Below are 22497 nucleotides of genomic sequence, written 5' to 3' on the forward strand. Positions count from 1 at the left end.
TTCAGGATCATGCATGAGTACATCATTTTCTTGACATAAGAGATGGGTTTGCGCAGGCGACAAATATGTCAAAATAAAACGCAAAGTGTGATTCTGCAATCGAATGAATTGAGAGAAAGATAGGAAGAGAGAGGTAGATAGAAAGGTAGAGACAGAAAGAGAGATAAAGAGAGAGAGAGAGAGAGAAAGAGGGGGAGAGAGGGAGTGGTGAGAAGGGGGGGGGGGGGGGGCGGCAGAGGAAGAGGTGGAAGAGGGGAACTTTGGCGTATATGGGAAATATGGTCAGCACCAACCAAGCTATATGCCATTTGTTGCTTTATGAAAATCTAACTGTATTTACAACACAACAAAGGCCACAATATTTTCGTGTTTTTTTTTTCAAAAAAAGAACTGCATCGAAAACCACAAGGATGCCAATCTTTCAAGAGCAGACATCCTTCATTTCAATTTCGAATTTTTAGGGATTTTCCCTTTGAAAGCCAGAATTAGACTGTTGAGCATAACAACGAAACGAGATATATATGTACTGGGTCAAAAATAGATATTTGTTATCTGATAGTATTGTTGATTGTGAGCGCTAGTTTCAGCGAAGGAGTAAAAATGATGAGTTCAACATCCGCGAAAAATTGGAGAAGTATTATATGACAGGCAGCCTACTACTACTACCAATGGCGTATCGTGGGTCACGGCATGGGGGGGGGGGCACCAGCAACAAATTTGAGTCACTTAGTGGGCGCGCAAAGCGCGCTCAATTGCCAGGTAAACTGACCGAATAGCCATTATAAGGACTGTGCCATTAAACGGATATGTATCTCACTGATCAAATAATGCGAGCGCGAAGCGCGAGCTGAAAATTTTTGATATTCAGACGTAAAAAAAAAGAACATTGCAAATTTTTGTAATTATGATATGTACCTGTCTAGCTAAACAAACAATGCGAGCGCGAAAAGCGAGCTGAAATTTTTGTACATATTGACCCCAATCGGGCATTTTAAGGACTATTTTTTAGAAATCCATTAAGAGTATACATGTCTCACCATAGTCATCTAATGCAAGTGCCAAGCGCTTGCTGATTTTGTTATTATTACATCGAAATACATGAATCACTTTTTGAAGTCATTGTAATCATGATTATCATACGCATCTCAATAATCAAATATTGTGAGCGCGAAGCGCAAGCTGAAAATTCAGGAGATTCAGACCTGAAGATGGGCATTCTAAGGCTTGTTTGTAGGAATTCACTAGGACTATACGTATTTCACTAACCAAATGATGCGAGCGCGAAGCGCGAGCTGAAATTGTTTTATATTCAGATCACAAAAAGGGACAGTTTAATGACTGATTTTAATATACATGTAACATTTCATAATGTTCAATAATTTCTTCTTTCCCCACTACGTTTATTTCTCTTTCTCCCTCTTTTCCCCCGTTTTTTTTGCCAGCCGATGGGGGGGGGGGGGGGGGCACGTGCCCCCATGCCCCCCCGTAGTTACGCCACTGACTACTACTACTACTACTACTACTACTACTACTACTACTACTACTACTACTACTACTACTACTACTACTACTACTACTACTACTACTTCTACTACTACTACTTTATACTACTACTACTATTACTACTACTACTACTAATACTTCTTCTTCTACTGCTATTATCACTTCTATACTATTAGTTCTGCTATTATATAGACTATGTTCTGATATTAGAATATGTTCTGCTATTAGAATATGTTAAAACTACTCATATCAATGTTTTGCTACATTTCGGACGAGGATGTTCACCGTGATGATGATAGTGACCAATATTATTCTCATGATGATATTGCAAATAATGCCGACTGCAATAAGTACCTTACGTTCTCTTTCTAATGGACCAGAAAGTCACATATATTTCTATTTCTTTCTTTACACATGTAAGACAGAAAAGTTACAATGCTATGTCCCTTAATGCTCTTAAAAGTACGACTACTGGGTGTTTCAGTCTTTACGCCCAGTCCCACGGACGAAACCGACTCTAGACCGATCAAAGCTATTGGGTTATTACCAATGACGATACTATCGGTCGGTTTGGAGTCCGTTTTATTGGTGTAACTGTATCAATGAACGCGAGAAGCCTTGTAACGCTCGATTTAATCATGTTTTCGTCTGGGAGAACAATTATCTGCTGTACGGCACTCGATGTTGAAATTGATGTCGTGATGAATATTACGTCTTAACCATGAAGCAATGTTTATTAGCTCCAGGTCTTAAGATAATAGGCCTCATTCAGTCGTGTGGTTTGAATAGCTTTACTGTCAATAAAGTTGTATTCAACTTGATGTTGGTTATCATTGGTTTAAGCTTTCATTAGCTTTCGTGGAGCTATGCATAACCATTCCTATATCAATTGTTAATATATTTTAAGATTGATCATTCTGAATGATCAATGCAATCAATCGCAGAAATCAGAATCAACGATCAATCACTAAGCTTTATGTTACGGGGGCCCTGGTTCTTTTGCTGACAAACCGCTATGTTAATTGATAGGGGTTTGGAGTAACACACGATAAGCATAAGGATCATGTCTACCTTTACCCTCACGTGTTTTTGTTTTGTGTATTGGCGCAAAAGGGAGAAAGGTACGGGGAAAGAGTACCCCTCCCTGGCCATTGTCTCTCATGGAGGTATTGGCCTTCGTATTCGAGTTGTCAAAAAAAGGTGGAAGGATAGGGGACAATTTAGCTCACCAGTTTGCCCCCTTCAACAGTCCTCCTTTTATTACCCTCTTACTCTCAGACATCATGGACATAAAGTTGGTTTTGCGTGATTGTGTTTGTGCTTATAGGAAAGAATGCAAGGGATATACGTGCACTATTGAGTCAAAATTAGTCTTTGCATTTGAGTGTGTGATCTTCAGAAAGAGGAGGAGGGCTAGGGATGCGAGTTCGCTCCCCATGTTGCCCCTAAACACTCCTTCCTCCGCCTTCTTCTTCCACCTTTACACACACCTGACCTGCATTCGCTTTACCCCTCAAATCCAATTTCATACGTTCCCTATCCCCCCTTCGTACACGTGATTGAACGCACATCCTGCAGGTATCTTGAATTATGGAGAAGTTAATCTATTTTATGCTCTGGTGTTCATCAACCCATACGCGCTGCATCACACGTGCTTATTTGTCTTCCTACATCTCTAATGTGGATCTTCCAACGTTACTTCCAAATCGTATCGGTCTTTTCACATCTACGGTAGATAGTATTATGACAACTGGATTCCGATTTCGATGATGTTATCGATGGTGATGATGATGAAAATGATAGTGGTGGTGATCGTGACGATGATGATAATGGTTATGATGATGATGGTGATGATGAAAATGATGGTAATGATGATGGTAGTGGTGATGATGGTGGTAATGTTGACTATTATAGTGATGATGAAGATGATGTTGATGATGATGGTGATGATGAAAATGATGGTAATGATGATGATGGTAGTGGTTATGATGGTGGTAATGATGATGATAGCGATGATGATGATGATGATAGCGGTGTTATCGAAGATCACATCCACATTAGCTAAAGACCAATGACGGGGACTGTTTATAAATGATGATATTTAATATCAATGTTTTTATTTCTGAAGTTGACCTCGTGATGCCTCTGTTCCTTTATTTCGAGTTTATTGTTTCTTCATTCAACAATTTCATTATCAGACGACGGATACACAAACATACCCCCATAAAAGGAAATCCATAAAAAGCCTTAGTGTTGTCATGGTCGCTAAAAGCCGATCAAATTGCAGTGAAAAAAAATCTCCATATAGTGCGAGAATGATTGTAATCTTTTTTGCCTTCGCAACTATGAACGTAAAACTATCAAGAGACACTTGACAAATCTATTTGTGACTTAGATGACCTTTCGACCACTCTTCCTTCGATTGATTGCAAGAGTGCACCGTAAAATATGACTTATCGACAATCTCGACTGATGAGAGAAAAAAAATATTTTGAAGAAAGAGGGAGAGAGAGAGAGAAATGCAGCTATTAGTAAGAATGGGAGGGAGGAAATGAAAAAAGGAGAAAAGATTAAGAGAAGAGAGCGAATGAAATAGGATTAAGAGAATATGATAGAGATGGGGGAGAGAGAAAGACAGAGTTAGAGGGGGGGGGGGATAGATACAAAGAGTGGGATTAATTCAAGTGAAGATTAATATTTTACCCTGACAAACCCTCCAATTTGCTCCGATGAATCTGCAGCTGGACAGCATATGACAAACAAGAATTTTTACATAAGGCTTGATGTCAAAGCCCTTTATCAGTTTTTATTATATTGATATAAAATAAGAGAAAATAAGGACGTTAAAACAATAGTTTACTTGACCTCCACTGACAAGTCTTGACACTCGATTTACCCTCAAATCATGACCGCAACTCAATACCTGATGACATTTCTAAACAATGTATCTTAATTAATTTTGGGTGAGGTATAATAGGGAGGCGGGGGATATGTGTCGTAACAATAGTATACAGGTGGTAGTGATCTATATATTTTTTCTTAATAATCATGCTGTTTATCGTACGCCAAAAAATGACTAAAAATTGATATAAATATTAATGATAACAGGATGTGTAGATTTTAATTTTTCATTAAAAAATAATGTAAAATAAAAAATTGAAAATGTGAAACTACAACGGAACTACGATGAAGCAGTCATACCTTGTATTGAGTGTATTTTCATTTCGTTATTATAGGTGTCAATATACAGTTTGCCAAGTATCACTTAATTATTCAAACCGGGAAAAAAACATCAGGTTTTAGAATTATGTATTTCGCTAATAGTATATTTTGATCATTCCGGTATGTATGGCAAGTATGGTAGAGGAAATTAAGTTTGATTAGAAAAGAAAACCAACATTGAATGAAAAATATGTCTTTGGAAATGAGTCTATATTTCAGCTCAATCGAGAGGATGATTCCCGCTATCCGTTTTCCTTTTCTTGGCCGCTGTCTCTTGTGTCCGTTTTATTTCATAAACGACACTTTAATCGGAATTATAGCACACTGGTGTAGCTGTCACGGTGATTAATAAATTCTTCAAAATACAAGGGTTGATCATTTGCGATTTTGTAGAAACACCGTTAATTTCCGTCATCAGGGAATTAGTTTCGACGTTGAGTGAGTATCGTATCCCCTCTTACGATCAGATAGAGTGTGGCTGTTGAATCCCGTGTTGAATTATTCAACACGATTTGACGTCATAGCTATGGTATCTTTAATAGAAAAACACAATGGTTAGTGAAGAAGAAAAGAGTGATGGACTGTGAGGAGAATGCGAATGCATCTGTCAACTTACATTGAGAGTCACGATCAGTCATATGAAACTATCAAATATGTGGAAATAATCAACGCGAAGGAAAGAAATAGAACGCAACAAAGTCGAAACATTTTGTCTCGAATTTGGAACCAATTGGCTGAATACCTGTCAAAGTCGTCGATTTATAAAGCCTCGTTTTATCCGATCAAAATGATTTGTCGCGCTTTCCTTCAAAAACGATTTCGAATCTAGTTTTAAAGTCGCTGCATTCGTGTGATTTTCTTGATGCAATGATTTTCTTTGTTCTAGAGTTTAACGATCCTTCTGAAACAACCGATCCTATTTATTTAGTGCCAACAATAAAGATGAAATTCAAGTGAAATGTATTTAATTGTAGAATTTCAAACATCATAATCTTTCCCTACTTTTCATGCTATTACCGAATTTCCTATACCCTTTAGTTCTTTCAGGATAATATTTGTAATCCAATGTTTTGTCTATAATAACCTTTACTTGAAATTTTCTATATATTCATGCTGGTCGTATGTACCTGAATAAATCTGTTCTAATAAATAATAATAGTATAGCTAACTAAATTCATATTCTGTTTCGTTTTCTTCTATTTTTAGGAGTCGTTTGTTCTCTATTCATTTTAGTATGCAGCAAAATGTAAACATGGCATATGAAAAGAACAACAGCCATAGATTATAAAAACAACAGATACCGTGCAAATTATTGATTTTCAATGACCTTCTAATAGTTTTTCATATCTATGTCGGTTGTCGCACCATTCCATTCACTTACTTGTATATATTTTTGAAATCTGGTAAAACTATTAAAACAAGTCAATCTTGGGGAGTAGCCAAAGTTTTTATCACCTATAACATTAATGCGCAACTAAAAACACCTAATATCTAGATCAAATCATCGTTATATCTGTGAGTTTTTAAAAAAAGTGTCAAACTTTTTTTTCAGAACACCTGCATTTTTTAATCGCCTGCCATCTGAGGTGGAAGCTGAGAGGGCCAGAAGAAGAAGACAGATCTTAGAAGCAGCCGCACAGAGCAGAGCAGAGCAGCATAAAGCTTTCATCACGGCAGATGGTTCACCAGAACGGTAAGGACTGCACTATAATATTACAATATTGTTAAAAGCACATCACTTGACTACGTTTGGGATAACAGCGAGCATCGTACACCAGTATTGACTTCATGATGTTAGTTCAACACCGACTTTTTCCAGAAGATATTAGCGAGTTTTCGCAATCGCAATGGAATGAACGGGGGCAGATTCTGCAACATTGTAAATCTACTGATTATGGCCGTCTAATCACAATGAAAAGCTTCAGAGGTCTTTTGTCGAAAATTGGTGAACCTTGACAGCAGATCGTCCTTAGATGCGGAGCTGACGAAAAAAATGCAAATAATATGTCGTTTGTCCAGAGTCCAGGATGTTTGATTCAATGAATTTTTACAAAGACTGCTTTGTCATGAAGGGCTTTGGCAAATTATAAATATTTTTACGTTCCAGGAAGCGTCTATCTACAGTGCGTATAAAAAAATGTTTACACTTTGAAAAAGCCCTGGGAATTAAAAAATATACAACATGTGGGTAATTTTTCCACATATAATCTTGGGTTTGGGTCTCATCTATCCAATGAAAGTAAAAGTTTTGTCAGAATGTTACACTTGAGTGAGCACTGTCCATTTTTGTAAAGCTCGCAGAAATCTGTTTGCGCAGAAATGCTCGTTTTCACGCTGTGTCAAGGGGAAAGGGCGAAATCAAACTCACCCTGCAAAACATTTCTCATACACTTCCCATGCACTTTTAGTCAATTGAAATAGAACGGATACATTCAAGCATTTTGTAACAATTTTGCCACCCAAATTGAAATTTCAACACTTAGTAAGCACAACGTTTACCCTTTTTGTGCCAGCTGGATCTGAGGACATAACTAAATCTGAACAAAAGTTTATATCAGACATTTTTTCACTAAGTTTTTATCATTGAAAGTGGGTTTATATTTCATTTTTCATTTAATACTTGTTTCTCCACACTTTACCCAAGCCTGGTAATGATTAACAATTTGCTTTGGCCCCACCTACACAAACGGCAATTAATATCGCACACAATGTGAAGGACATTTACCCCGTTGGCATTATGTTTTACTTCCCCCCGAAATGGGGGATTCGATTTAAATTATTTTTACATTGTTAGGAAATTAATTATACCGAGGAGGTGATGATTCTTATCAGATTCTTTTTATATTCAAAACCTGAATCCGTTGTAGACCTATATTATGATGAACATCTTGTTTTAATGGGAAAACCATGGATGAATTTTTGGGCATAGGTTCTCTGTACAGAGTATAATGATATAAGAATCTATCAAGAAGAGCGCTGATTGACTGCTGCTTCCATATTACAGAGGCGCTCTTGAGCTCTATGACGATGCCCATGTGGCTCTTGACGGTTGTGAAACATCGCCCCAAATCGGAGATGTCGCTGTTACCATAGTAGCAACTAGAATCTTGCACATGAACCGCAGATCTAATGTCCCCGCTGTGGTTGCGAAAAATCAAAGCTTCGTCATGTCATACAACTTGCATAGTCTCTTCCAAAATCAACTACGTCGTTAAGGCCCGCCTCCGTCGTTGTGCGAAAAGTCCCTATCGATAAAGCAGAAGACGCATGCGTGCTGTAACGTAATCTTCCTTGTGTCTGATTAAGAAATATGATGTGTTTGAAGTCAGGTTTATTTTAAATCATGGTCTACCTCTGTGCTAAAATTATGGAAAGTCAAAATTTTCAAGATTTTTTAATTACATTGCATATTTCTTATGATTAATGTGCTCTTTCCTAACTCGTGATGGTGAAGAAAGCAATCTTATTTATCCTTCCGAAACAGTTAAGAATGATTTGATAGCAGTGGCGTAACAGGTGGGGGGGGGGGAGCTGCCCCCCTAGCGGATTTCACCGGGAAAATAAAAAAAAAACGGGAAAAAGAGAAAAGGGAGGGAGAAAGAAAGGGAAAGGGGAAGGAAATGTAAAAAGGAAAGGAGGAAAAGGAAAGGGAAAGGGAAAAGGGGAAAGAAAACGAAGAAAAAAAAATTAATGAAAAAAGGAAGGAATTAAGCGGAATAAGGAACGAAAGAACATTTGAGAATGAACAAATCATTCCGAAATAGGCCTGTGTAATGCAATAGCATGATGGGAAATAATTCAAAAGATGACAAAGTGGCAAACAATAGCGGGAAACGAAGGTAGAATGGAATTAGTCAAAAGCTAAATTGGAAAACAAAGAAATGGGAAAAGAAAAAAAACTTAATAACACGACCGGGCTGCCGAGGATTGAAAGTAAAGAGCGGGAAGAAAGATGGACAGTATACAACATTGTGATATAAGCTTGCTAAATTTTATGCAAATAAGCTACCGGGGCCTTGCCCCAGACCCCACGCAGTATGGGCTCTTCATCTATAACATTCAAATGGCTCTATAGCGCGCCCCCCCCCCGTAGGGACCCTTCCTACATTAAGCTTTACGTTCAATCACTGGCATATAGGAGCGGGGGTCTTGGTTCCACACCCAAGAGGAAATAATTATAGGAGACATCTTATAATGAAATTAATGGAAACAGTGAAAAGTGTTATTTGCTGAATATGATGGAAAAATCTATCACGTAATAAGAATTTAATTTCAATAGGCACTTTTTTGCAGCTCGCTTTGCTCGCTGGCGACTTGTTACAAATTTTCCCACATTGCTTTGTTTTGCCCCCTCAAAATATTTGGTTCAATACGCAACTGGGTTGAATAAATGTGTTGTGTAAAAGCTATATTCTGTATATACCCGCGATTTGATTAAAAATAGCGGCAATCTGCGAGGTTTAAATGGCTTTGATGTCAAGACCCCAACCGCATTGCACTGCCGTATATGAGTATGGAAGGGTTGGGCCATGGCCCCAAAAGTTCTACAACCAAGAGCAAAAAAAAAGGAGGAAAGAAAAGCAAAGGAAAAGTGAAGGATATGATTTTATTTACTGAATATAATGTCAAAAAATATCTCAAAGTTAGATTCTAATAAAAAGGTGATTTTTTGTCTCGCTCGCTTCTCTCGCTCGGGACTTATATTAAGCAGCTTTTTAGTACATTCGCCATACTCTGCCCCTCATTTGTTTGTACTCTTCACGCTATTGCCGCAAAGAATCCTGTTCACAGTGGGGTACAGACCACAAAAAAATAGAAAGAGAGATGAATGAAATATATTATTCTTTGTCAAAATCTATTACAAAAATATTGGATTTTTGTATTAAAAATGTCAAAATTTTTGCTCGCTCGCTTCGCTCGCTCGCAACTTTTTTAAAAGATCATTTCTGCCCGATACGCAATATCTGGCCTATTCAAAATCGTCGCCTCATTACACCACTACGCCTGTTCATACCATGATATGACCGGGAAAATGTTTGCTCGTGCCCCCCCTGGCCACCTACCCCTGTTACGCCGCTGTTTGAGAGAAAAATGAGCTGATAAATTGAAAATATACTGTTATAGATTTATGACACTATTGGCTATCCTTACTTAAACCACAACTTTAAATCTGAGTTTGAATTAAACCTGACTTAAGAATACGGACCAGGGTGTAAAGGCCTGGTCCCACTGGCTGACGGACACACAACGTACTCATAGTGGATACAGCGGACAAGCAAAATTTTGGGGTGGCTCCATCCGTTTTTTGCCAGACAATGGACAAAATGGGCAAACAATGAAATCACAGTGGACGGGTGCTCGATGGATATAGAGCGTATGAAACACGTATGCAAAGAGTACACAACGGATGGCAATATTCTTTTTCGTTTTACATCCATCCTCTCTGCATCCATAAGTGCAGTGGGACCAAGCCTTTAAATGAGTATGTTAAACGTGATAAGGTCATTATTACTAGACGAGTTTTTAGAAGTTAGACATACATGCTTCATTGCGTGACGAAAGATGGCTAACACAACTTGGGATTGAAATAAGCTTAAAACGCCTTATTTATCCATCCTTGATTAAATACATAAACTTTACAAAGGATGGAACTACTAGGGGGGGGGGGACTGCCCCTCTGACCTATGATTTATAAGTATTGATACAAGAAAAAATAAAAAAGAAGAGAAACAGACGAAGAAAAACAAAGAAATGCTCGGTTTTGCGCGTTCACTCGGTTTGGACTACGTATGCACGGGATACTACGCTCCGTCGGCGAATATAATTCAGTTTAAATCGTCGAGGCCTAGTGTATAGACGAGAGCATGTTCAGACGTATGTCATTTGAACTTATATGGCATGGGGGTTTAATATTTAATGAGATCACCACCAATTTTGATGTCTTTACTATTCGTATTCGTATGTCATTTTGAATTGTGCTTTTCATTGGATCCACTGGCATGAGTGGAAAGCAACAATGCGTCCATTAGCAACTATAGTATAGAAATATAGTATAGAAACTACTAATACATTCAACGTAGAAACGCAACAAACACCTCCATAAAGTGTACACTGATGTGATATTCTATTTACCTGGTCTATTGAATTTGTGCATCCTGCTATGTCAGGCATGCCTAGATAATAATCTTGCTTTGAAATTCGCCTATCCTAACAGAAGAAAGGAAAGGCCATTTGTGAAAACCTGCCCATGCGGTAACTCCAAAGTGATCTTTTCACTCGTTTCCGTCATCATTCGTCGTAGTCGTGAAGTATGATGCCCACGAGCTTCACCGAACACGTACCAAACGGCCTCCAGGCGCGCTTCAAAGTGCAAACACAATGTAAAGAAGACGAAGAACTAGGTGGGAATATACCCGGAAGCAGTCGTCTTTTTTTCTTCTTTTTGCCTCAGACAAGACTAAAAGACACCAATGTAACCCAGAGGAGAAAGGATAATGTTTCTGTTTAATGAGCGGGGGACACAACTCGAGAAGTTTGAGGTTGTCTGTGACGTAACAAAGCACGCCTCTTGGTCATAATGATCGGTTCTCCCGTGAACACATTTGCTGCGACGTGAGAAACATGAATAAGGATGAACATGACTTACTCGCGTGTTATTTGATATTATGTGATATTTACCCGGGCAGTGATATCAAATATAAAAAGGGGGACTTCCATGTAGGCCCGAAGTTTAGGGAGAAAGTTCTGATTTTTAATGCATGATTAATGAAAAAGAATAAAATTAGAGATTACTCTAATATTAATTTCATGCCAATGAGGTGTATTTGACAAGAAAAAAACCCCATACACACGATTTAAGCAACAACAGCTACACCAACACAAGCACAACAAGTCAGACGAAATCAAGTAAAAAGAATGGAGGGGGTAATAAAACAATCCCATCCTTAAAAAGGCACCCTCCTCAAAAATGTACTTAATGAAAAAAAAAACCCATTTTAGATCATGACACTTTGCACAAAAATTAAAAGGCATATATTATATAGTTTCAGTTTATTTCTCATTTTTTATTACAAAGTATAAATGAATTTGATTCATACGATAGAGCATTCATATAAGAATTAATTTAGGAAAAAAATATGATTGTCAGATGTCAACGTTAATAGAGATAGACTAAATTATCTTTATGAGAGAAACCATAAATATTTTCTAAAGACTGTATGTAATCCCGACATTCCACTGGGGATCAGAAAATTGGCATGTATGAATGATGGACAATAATATTGTATTGTATTGTATTTATTTTCCATTCATAAATACAAACAAAATACAAACAAAATACATCAGATATAATAACACAATAAAATATAAAATGAATACATATCCCTTAAGTACCCACTTCACAATGATAAGCCAAATTTGATGAGACTGCGTGGTATTAAAATGTTCATGCGTTTGTTGGTAAACCGTTGGTTTGCTGGTATTGTCAGTGTTTAACATAGTGTGTTCACATTATATTCACATAGTGGGTTACACACTGTGGATATACCTCCATAGTGTGAGTCTTCAGAGTGCGTTCACATAGTGGATGATGTGAACACTACTCTAGTCCACATTTTGAACTCTATGTGGGACACTGTGTACTTTGATATATCTAGAAATATGATATATAGTTTTCATCCTTTATTTGATCGATATAAAGTTTTCCCCTTCTTAAGTACACCAACCTAAACATTAAAAAGCAGTTTTCGGGTTTTATGCGGCTTCGTGTCTGTATACATGGTAAGAGCAGCTGGAAATTTGAAGGGAGGATATGAGTGACACCCCCGCGTCTTCCTGTTGGCACAAGCCTATATCATAGGTAACAAGCTAATGTTGTTAAACTCTAAAATAAAGGAAACTGGCATTGGCCCTTTATATTCAGTATTGTTTAGACTTTTCCTTTCTTTTTATACCAACATGTTCACGAAGAATGTAATTAACTGTTCGTATCAGAGCCAATCAGATACAAGGATCTCAGTTACTTATAACATGTATCAGTGAAAATCAATGACTAATAATTAGTTGCATGAAATGCTCTCATGGTTTCGTTCTTCCTTCAGATCTATGTCTAAACAATCAAGAGATGCGTTAGGATCTCTACCTTGCACAACTAGCCTCATATTGGCGGGGAAGCTATTGATATGCCGCTTATTTGCTCAATGTTTAAGTCGTTATGTACAGACTCCTCGGTTTGAGGCATACCACCAATTTATACAATATAAAATGAACAGATGCCCTTAATTCTCTCTCGCATCGCCTGTTCATTCAATTTCCCCTCCCTCCCCCACGACACATATTGATCTAAGAGGGCGCCCTAATAAATACACTTTTTATTCCAACCTGCCCCAATTACCGGTGATGCATGTAAGTCATAGAGCTGGCTGACATCCCTCGTCTGTATAACTAATCATGCTATTACTTCACCGTGTCAAGATGCCTTCCTTGTAAAGAAACTGTGCGTTAAATATCATTTTGGCCGTTTGGCTACCTAAAGGTCCCATTATTATAATGACGTAAAACGAAAACCACTTGCATTTTAAGAGACACCGAAGTACAGTCGCCTCTACCCCCGAGTCATCTGCGCTACCTTCATCATCTAAAACAGAGAAAAGGAAACAAACAGAATAATGATCTTCTTCTGAAAAGGGGAAACGGAAGAGGAAACGTAGTTTTTTATGTAAATAGTTTGTGTGTGCTCGATTTCTTATTGTTCACTAGACTGCGATATCGATTTCTTTCTATCACTGTTTGGAAGACGATGTCTTTCGAAATGCGTTCAGCTAGACTTCACATATTCAACGCTTGTAGAATTTATTCATCCACAAATCCATTCCTTTTGTGAAAAAATCCCAATCCCCTTGAATTAGTCACCCAGGTACCTATATGAATACATATTTCTATTGTTCACCTTAAGTGTATAAAGGTTTATCATATTTGCGCTAATACTTGCTAAATCCATGTGTGATTTTCAAGATGCGCATGCATAGACAATGATAGATGTGGATTGTAATGGGGGGGGGGGGCAATTTAGATGCCAATGAATATAGATTCTTCACCAATGATTGTGCATGTAAAACCAAACTACCACTGACAATTTTTAAGAACTTTCGTTATTTAAAAGCTTTTTCGGTATTTTCTTGTTGGATGCAATTAAGGTAAAAAACAAAAACAAAAGACTTTTACTAATCTTTGTTGAGATGTCATGGCAAGTGACACCTGGGGACCGTTTCATGAAAGTTGTCAGCACTGATAATATGTCTTTCTCCGACAGTTACCATAGTAACAGTCAGAGGACAGAGCTTCTCAGCCAATCAAAAGCAAGGAATTCACTGAAATAGTCAGCACTGACAATTTAGATAGTGCTAACAACTTTCATGAAACACCCTCCTGGCTGTATGAGTACCCAAAGAAAATTCCCGTCTTTCTGAATGGACAGGTCTACCCGAACAAAAAGTTGATTTGACTAAAAGAGAAAAATCCAACAAGCATAATTCATCAAAATCGGATGTAAAATAAGAAAATTATGACATTTAAAGTTTTAATTTCACAAAACAGTAATATACACAGCCTAGACAGTATGCAAATAAGGGGACTAATGACATCACACACTCACTATTTGTTTTGTATGTTGTTATATGAAATATTTTAGTTTTATCTCCTGTGAAACAAAGATTTATTCCATCCTGAACATTTTGAAATTGCCGTTGTTTTAATATCATATAGTTCAGTCAAGTTGGCCCTTCATGTAAAATCTGTAAAAATTGAAACATTGTATAATTTCCCCCTAAAAAAAATAAAAGAATGATGAGCGAGGGTCATCATCGACCTTCTCATTTGGATGTCATTTACCTTTGTGAAAATAAAAGCAACTTTAAAATGTCATAACTTTATTTTACCTCCAATTTATATTGTTTTATTTTTCTCTATTTATTCACATCAACAATTTCATGGGGTTGAACGTAATCCTATCTATACAAACGACCCTAAAAGACAAAATCCGGAGTTAACGAATTACGATGTAAAAACTAAATAAAAACTAAACGTACAATCTTCTTTTCTCCCTTTCTCCCATAAATTATTTCTTGCTCTTACTATTCCTTCCATTCCTCCCCTCTTGTTCTATCCCTTTTCTCCCTCACACACTTATACTCTTATTGGTTCTATTCCCCATCTCCCCTTCTTCTCTCCATTCCCCTCATCACTTCTCCTTCCTCCTCCCCTCTTCTTACAGGTTACTCCAGGAGGATGGGGCTCCTAACGGAGATGGAGAAACTTCAGAAAAACACATCGAAGAGGAAGGTGAGAAAACAAAGATTATAAAAATAAAAAAAATAATAAAATCTCTACGCAAATGTCTTTTATGTCGCTTTGCGTCAGCAGCGGTCATTATATAAAACAAATATAATGATCAATATTGTTGAGAAGACTTAATATGTTGTTTGCTTCACACTTTAGCATGGATAAGATTTTTCAAAATGTCTTTGGGGCATTAATCATTATCATTGAATTTGAAATAATATTGAAGATTTATTTCACCTACATAACAAAAAACTTGGCCCAGTAGAATTAAATTTGCCTTCTTATTTTATAAGATGTAATACCTTTTCAAGACAAGGAAATCTTTACCGAGTGTGTGTGTGTGTAATTAAGTTTTGTCAGACGTGTATCAATCAGAAATGATTATTTACGTCTGGGGCCGATCTTTAACGTCACCATCCGAAAAACGTGACCAGGGCTCGAACCTCTGCATCAATTTGTAACTTCCCCACAGCTTGGATTACAGGCGCACGCCACAACGCCCAGTCAACGCCCGAGAAAAAAACGATTGTACTTGTCGTAGATGGAGCTGGTTACATTCAATTGAATCAATGACAAAGCCTTCAATAATAGCTCCATGCTTCAACTACAAGTTTAAAAACCAAACTATTTTTCATTACAGTGCTGATAGTAAATAGTACAATGTGTATCTACACTCTCTTTCCACTGTAGCTATCTTTTTTCATATTTCAATATCATAATGTATGATAACGATTAACATCACTATTATTACTGTTGTTATAAACGTTATTTTCATTGCAATTATAACATCATCATTCAATGGTAATTTGTATCAACATTAACAATGATTGTTATTTTTTCATCATTATCATCCTCCTCCTCTTCCTTCTCCTCCTCCTCATCATAATCATCAATCTCATTATACAGACGTTATAACCACATGATAGCCGTTATTACTTCATGTGTCTTTCGTTGTCATTGCAGGAGAAAATCGTTGGAACCCACCGACCTACATACCCCCTACCTGTACCCTGGGTGAGATCACTGAATGTGACAGTGAGAACCTGGAGGGGATGGACACACCCAGAACACCCTGCTCCAATCATACATCGAGGAGTAGAGAGGTTTCCTTCTCCGTATCCGACAGAGATAACAGGTAAACACTATAGGAATATTATGTAAGGTACCTTGTTAATTGTCTACGATGACGTAGGACAGTTCTTAATGGGAGACCGCTTGCGGGATTTCCGCGCAAACAAACGCGGTTCTGATTTTCTACAAGGTACTCAAAGGGACGGGAGCATTCCTAGATTTGCAGTTCGGAGAACATTCAAAAGCTATTAGCGATGCACTCAAAATCCACTTCTTCACATGCGGAGATGCTGCCGGACTCCGTCTGGATGACTTTCACAACATTATTATACAAATTAGCAATGTTTCTATGAACAAAACTTTATGCATTGCAAATTCGTCTGGAGCATGACAAATCTATCTCCAATTGTTTTTTTTTTCACGATATTATTCAGTTAAAATAAGCTTGGATTGGTAAACAGTTCTTTTAGAGAAAGTGGCGATGCAACCCAAGAGTAATTTGCATGCAGTGAATGTTATACATGTATATTGGATGGGTGTCCATGGCCGATTGGCTTTCATTGTTCTCCGATCGGCTTTCAGTCACACTATCGAATCTGACTCCAAACTAACCGATAATTACCCAATATGGTTCATCCGTCTGTAATCGGTATTTGTGGTGTGACTGTAATCAGATAAGCTCCCTGCCAAGCATGATTTATGTAACATACCTTCTCCACTTTACTTTAGATCTTCAATATAACCACCGATTTAAAAAAAAAAAAAAATCTGTAGTTCGTGGTTTGTAGTTTCTTTATTTGTGATAATTCCTTGTTCTTGTGAGTTCTCAGAAATATATAAAGAATCAGCACATTGCATTCCTTAAATCTTCTTTTGAAATTATGCAATGGTTTGCCGGGAATAAGGCAGGATAATGATTTAGTAGGGCTTAAATAAGTTCTTTGTAAATGATTTGCTATATGATTCCTTTCGAAGTATTCGTAATCAGTCATTCGGTCATTGACATAAAAAAGAGAGATAACACCTAACATCACAGACGGGGTTTCCCCTTCTTATATTCCTAATAATCACATCCAATACCCTTACTTGCCAAGTATTGTGGTATGAATGATAATCACTAAATGGATACGTGTGTTGTATTATTTTGGTAAAGGCTGTAAATCATAAATGAGCTTAATTGAAATCTCTTTATGTTCTAAGCGTAAAGAGACCACAGTGGCTGATGTTTGAAGAGAGCTTTTTCTTAAATTATTTTTCTTTCAGATACTGCGACCATAACGGTGATGTATCCGACAACTCACAGGTTGTGATAAGACGACATGGTGACGTCAGTCCTTTGCATCCAATTCCGGCTGACGAATTCGAGCGGGTTGGTCGATACCGAGGAAAGTCACCGAGGACTCTCCTTAATCCCGGAGAGGTTGTCAAGAGCGAGGCCACTAAGTCTGGCGATTCTCTCACAGTACATGTCCAAGTCCATAACCACCCGGTCAATGACCCTGCGGCAAAGAGAGAGCTGAAGTCAGCCGATTTCAAGAACAGCAAAGGCGATATCAGCCAGATACGGCTAATTGATGACAGGCAGAGGAGTCCTATTAGGGAGACTGGAGGAAAGAGGGAGCGTGATAGAAGCGCAGATGACAAAGTGCCTATCAAAGGAGATCGTTCACCATCTCGAACGAGACGGAAAGACACACCAGATGCAGAACGACACTCGCACCAACCCGCTGATGACGTTGACCGGCGAAAGGAACCCGCACACAGTCCAAGGGAAGAGGTCAAGAATCAAACCGCGCGTGCAAGTGAATATCGGGACCTCTGGCAGCTGAGGTCAACACTAGAGATGCAGCATTCTTCTGAAGAATCGGGATCATCTGAATACGATACTGTCGCAGCAGCGAATGTTGAAGATAACATACTTCCTCCCCTCCTGAGGAGTCCAACTCTAGAAGAGGAGAGTAGTGGACAGGAGAAGAGTGACGGGAAAAGTGGTATAGATGATAGCTTTGAGCAAGCTGTAAGTAGTATTAGCGCAGAAGAGTCAGACATATCCGAAAGAGACAGGGACAGTGGTGGTTCAGGGAAAGATGGACCGAGAAATCTTCGCAGAATGCATGGGGACAGTGGCTATGCATCCATAGAACAAAAGACGGAGACAGAATGGAAACGTCGCCAAATGTTCGCGGCCAGCGATCATGAAAGCACAAGCTTTGAAAGTGCACAGACTTTTACCATGTCGAGTGATAGTAGTAGTCCGACGGTAGATAAGCCAATGGTTAACGCTGTCGTAGGACGAGCAAGCGAGGACAACAAGCCTATGACACGCAACAGAGGTGATCGCCGTACTGCGTCAACGAAACGACGAGAATTCGTAGCCGGAAGAGAGGAAGCTATCTTTGGCAGTTTTAGCTTTCCTGAAGAAGAAACTGAAACATCTGGAACGGAATCCACTGTTACAACAGGGAAAGAAAGCGATCAAACATTAAACGACAGACGAGGAGCGCTGCGAGAGAGGAAGATCCGTCGTACTAGTCCTCTAGCTAGATCTCGGGAGGATGGACTTAGTTGTTATCCTAAGGGTAGAGATTACAGTATAGATGAGAAAACGGATGCCTTGTTCAAAGAGTTTATTAAACAAGATGTTCTCTTTGATACCAATTCTAGAAGGTCTCGTCCATATAGGAGCCATAGATTGCAGCTTCATAACAAGCAGCATAGTGATTCCATGTTAGAATATCCAACTAAGATAATATGTAGTCAAGGGAGTAATGAGCCTAGGAGTATCAGCTTCGAATTACGAGCCGGTGGAGAAAGCTCCGCTAAAGAACGGCTGACTACTCTCTTGCCTGGTACCGGTAGAACAAAGTCTCTAATATCTCAAGATAGCATCGAAGAGGAATATTTACGACAGGAAAGAAAGAAGGTCTATAGTACAGAAGGATCACCCGAGTCGAAGTCTTCTAGGGAACCTTCCCGTGAAGCATCTAGAGAAGCATCACGCGAACCGTCTCGTGAACCGTCAAGAGAACCTTCACCAACTGGTGATCCGAAGTCCCACACAATCACGCCTTTCAAACATTATGATCGACCTGAAAAGACTCCTTCTCTCGACTTGCCTCCCAGGTTAGAGGACGTCAAGAACAGACGAAGCGCTTTCCGGTTGGTGAAACGATCGCCCCAGATTCGGCGAGCAGGGGCCGCTTCGTTTCAGGAATGCGCAGTCACCGCCTTCAGTGCAGACATGTGTGAGGTTGATGATGAGAGAGAAAGAACGAGAAGGGAGAGCATTCCTTCTAGACATTCATTAGATCTTAGGGATTTACGGGACAGACAAACCATCGAGCCACCTACCATCCTTGTAGGAGGATACGAAACACCAGATGAACAACACACACCAGAAAGGGACGACAGATTACCAGCACGGCCTAAAGAACCTTTACCAGTGTCACCTGGCAGAAGGCCCCCTCCTGAAGACTTTGCTCGTCCGGCTCGATCAGAAGAACGGTCACGCAGTCCTCGTAGCAGAAGGCATCAGCGATTCCATGATGTCAGTCCAAACAGAGGGGAATCACCAGGAAGGGGTGTGTCCCCCGGCCGTGGATCAAGCAACGCTCACTATAGGGCATCCAAATCTCCAACAAGGCCTCGGCGAAGTATGGAGAGCCTTAGTATGGATAGAGGCGATCGGGGTTACCACGAATCACCCGACGGAAGGAGAGATTTTCTGCAAGTGCCTGGAAACCGCGGAACAGGAAGATCAGCAAGTTCTTCACCACGACATCGGCTCAGGAAGCACGACACATTCGGTGGAGTCAGTCGACCATTCAGTGAAGAGTGTCTGTCACGAAATGACGAACCCATTCGTGACCATCCAGAATATCAACAAACATTCCATCAGGGTAGATATGTACGACCTATAGATTTCGAAAAGTTAGACAAGAGACATCAGAAACCACATTCCAAGCAAGCTGAAAAGATCCTTAGATTCGAAACCAGGTCGGGATCCGAAACAGCTCTACTTGACTGCAGGGAGGAGCGAAGCAGGAGGGAGGCACGTAGGTCACCGGTGAGGGCGCATAGTGACCAAGACGTACTGTCTGATTGGAGAAGAAATGGAGAACATAAAGCAAGATCACCAGAGAAATTTTGATAAAGGTTTCATATATGTTACCCTCTGTTGAATGTGACTTTATATTTTTTATTTTGCAGCTTACTATATTTGTTTAAAATGTGAACGCAAAATCCAGTTGTGCTTTGATTTACCGATTTCTGTCTATATATTTAAAAGATCGTATGTTACCATGATTCAGAGAAAAAACGTATTATCATTCACACCAGTGCAGTTTATCTTAAGCAACCTAAATTGTTATGTTACCCTTTGGGGATAGTTTGATAGTTTTTTTGGTTTCCGAAGTAGTTTGTTTCATGACTTGTCGACCAGTGTCTCATATCGTAAACAAACATTTGCCAATTTGAAATGCCAATACTAATTCGTTACACCAATCATTCTGTTGAAGAAAATGAATATGCGTCAATGGCCTTGATTGGCTTCTCACAGTCGACGATCGATTACAATCATCAGGGTCCAGTTTCATAAAGATTTGTTATAAAAACAAATGAACCATTCTTATAACAAACTTACCATCATCCAATTAGATTGAAGGATTTCAGTAGCATTTAACTATTATCATAACAAGTTTTTATGAAACTGGCCCCAGGGCTATCTGAGTTGATAGAGTACTTCTCCCATGATAAAAGTGAACAACTGACATTTTGGTAGTTTTTAGATGTTGAAGGAAAGTGCTATGCGTATAGCATGAAAATACTGTTCGCGCCTCAATTTAAGTAATTTTTAACATGCGGACTATGAAACAAAATACTTCTTTTGATTGTTTTGTTCTTCGTAATAAATATGATATACTGGAGTCATTCAAGTAGCGACAAAATTTCAGGTTTGCCATTCTATCATGGGGGGGGGGGGTGGGCAGTGTAGTCTAATAGTATTTCATAGTGTTATGTTAACGGAAACGTAGGGTGTAGACTCCATTTTACAACCTTTTTTTTCGTTAATTTCTTTCAAAACATTATTCAGGTTATAATTCAAGATACATCGAAACATGGCTACCTCATTTTTATTATCGGAAATACTATCTAACTTTAATAACCCAACATAGCCAGCAATTCCAACAGGTTTAATAGCATGTACTTAATTAGGACCTATAAGTCTGATAGGAGCTATTCAAAGAGGTGGTTTGATAAAAGGTAGCAGTGAAGTTTGTTTGCAACGTGCCATTCCCCCTTTTAAGATTCCTTACCACATTAACACACCCATATACACCAATGGTAATAAGGTTGAGAATTTGAACAGGTATATTTCGTTATATTATTCTACATGTGCTAACGAACTATTACGACAACGCATGTTGGATGAGTGGTAGAGTGCCCGCTTTAAGAACGGAAGGTCGTAAGTTCGATCCACAGCCGAGTCATACCAAATATTTCGAAAATGTTTGCTCTGTCTTCCTGTCAGGCGCTCGAATGGAAATGGTAAACATCATGAACATTGTGTTATGTTGGACTTGCTGGAAGATCAGCCAAACAACTGGACCCCTCAGAAGAACAGCCTTTGGCTGAAGAGGGCCATCCAGCCCACGAGTGGAAAATAAATAAAAAGAGTGGCGAACCTGGGTACAGAAGAGTTAATGTTTTTATTACTAAGTCAAAGTTTGTTTCTCACTGCTGACCAGGGCCCCGTTGTACAAAGAGTTACGATTGATCCGATCAATCGTAACTATGGCAAGCCAGCAAAGTCAACATATGAAATGCATGTTTGTTCAAAAAAAATTCTAGATATGAATGCATATCCATAAATTCATTGATTTCTTGACAATTTGGGGTGTTCTCCTTTGATTACAAAGGACATTTTGCAAATTTCCTGTAGAAAAAATAATGACACTGATGGATTTCCATAGAGTTACGATTGATCGGATCAATCGTAACTCTTTGTACAACGGGGCCCTGATAAACTAAATAAAGCCCGATCAAGATATTTTAGTCCAGTTTTTGGTGAAGACCACGGAAATAGTGAGTTTTGTGTCCCACGATGCACGGAGGGTCCAAAAAACACAATGAATGTATTTAAGATGCCCGTAAAATTACAAAGAACAGTTGAGAAATGTTATTATTCCGTGTTGTCGCCCAGTAAATAGGGAGTTTTTGTCCCACACTGTACGGAGGGTTCGAAGAAAATAGTAAATGTATTAAAATGCCCGTAAAATGACAAAGAACTGCTGGGAGATCTTGGAAAAAAAGTAATGAACCGGAACTGCATTTTCGTCTTAATTTTCGGAGCTGGCGAAAAAT

At 38.8% G+C, this 22497-nt stretch overlaps 1 protein-coding gene across 1 annotated transcript in view; it reads left to right on the plus strand.

The window, feature by feature from the left end:
• The window catches only part of LOC129272084 (serine/arginine repetitive matrix protein 2-like), a 61999-nt gene extending 41257 nt beyond the window's left edge, over nucleotides 1-20742 (plus strand). Inside the window, exons 4-7 of the mRNA XM_064107084.1 lie at nucleotides 6278-6418; nucleotides 14996-15063; nucleotides 16027-16198; nucleotides 17398-20742. Of these exons, the coding sequence (XP_063963154.1) occupies nucleotides 6278-6418; nucleotides 14996-15063; nucleotides 16027-16198; nucleotides 17398-20284 (3268 nt within the window). The 3' untranslated portion in view covers nucleotides 20285-20742. The remainder of the gene's footprint in view (nucleotides 1-6277; nucleotides 6419-14995; nucleotides 15064-16026; nucleotides 16199-17397) is intronic.
• The last annotated feature ends 1755 nt before the right edge of the window (nucleotides 20743-22497 follow it).

This window comes from Lytechinus pictus, chromosome 11 (assembly GCF_037042905.1).
Source record: "Lytechinus pictus isolate F3 Inbred chromosome 11, Lp3.0, whole genome shotgun sequence".
Lineage (NCBI taxonomy): Eukaryota > Metazoa > Echinodermata > Echinoidea > Temnopleuroida > Toxopneustidae > Lytechinus > Lytechinus pictus.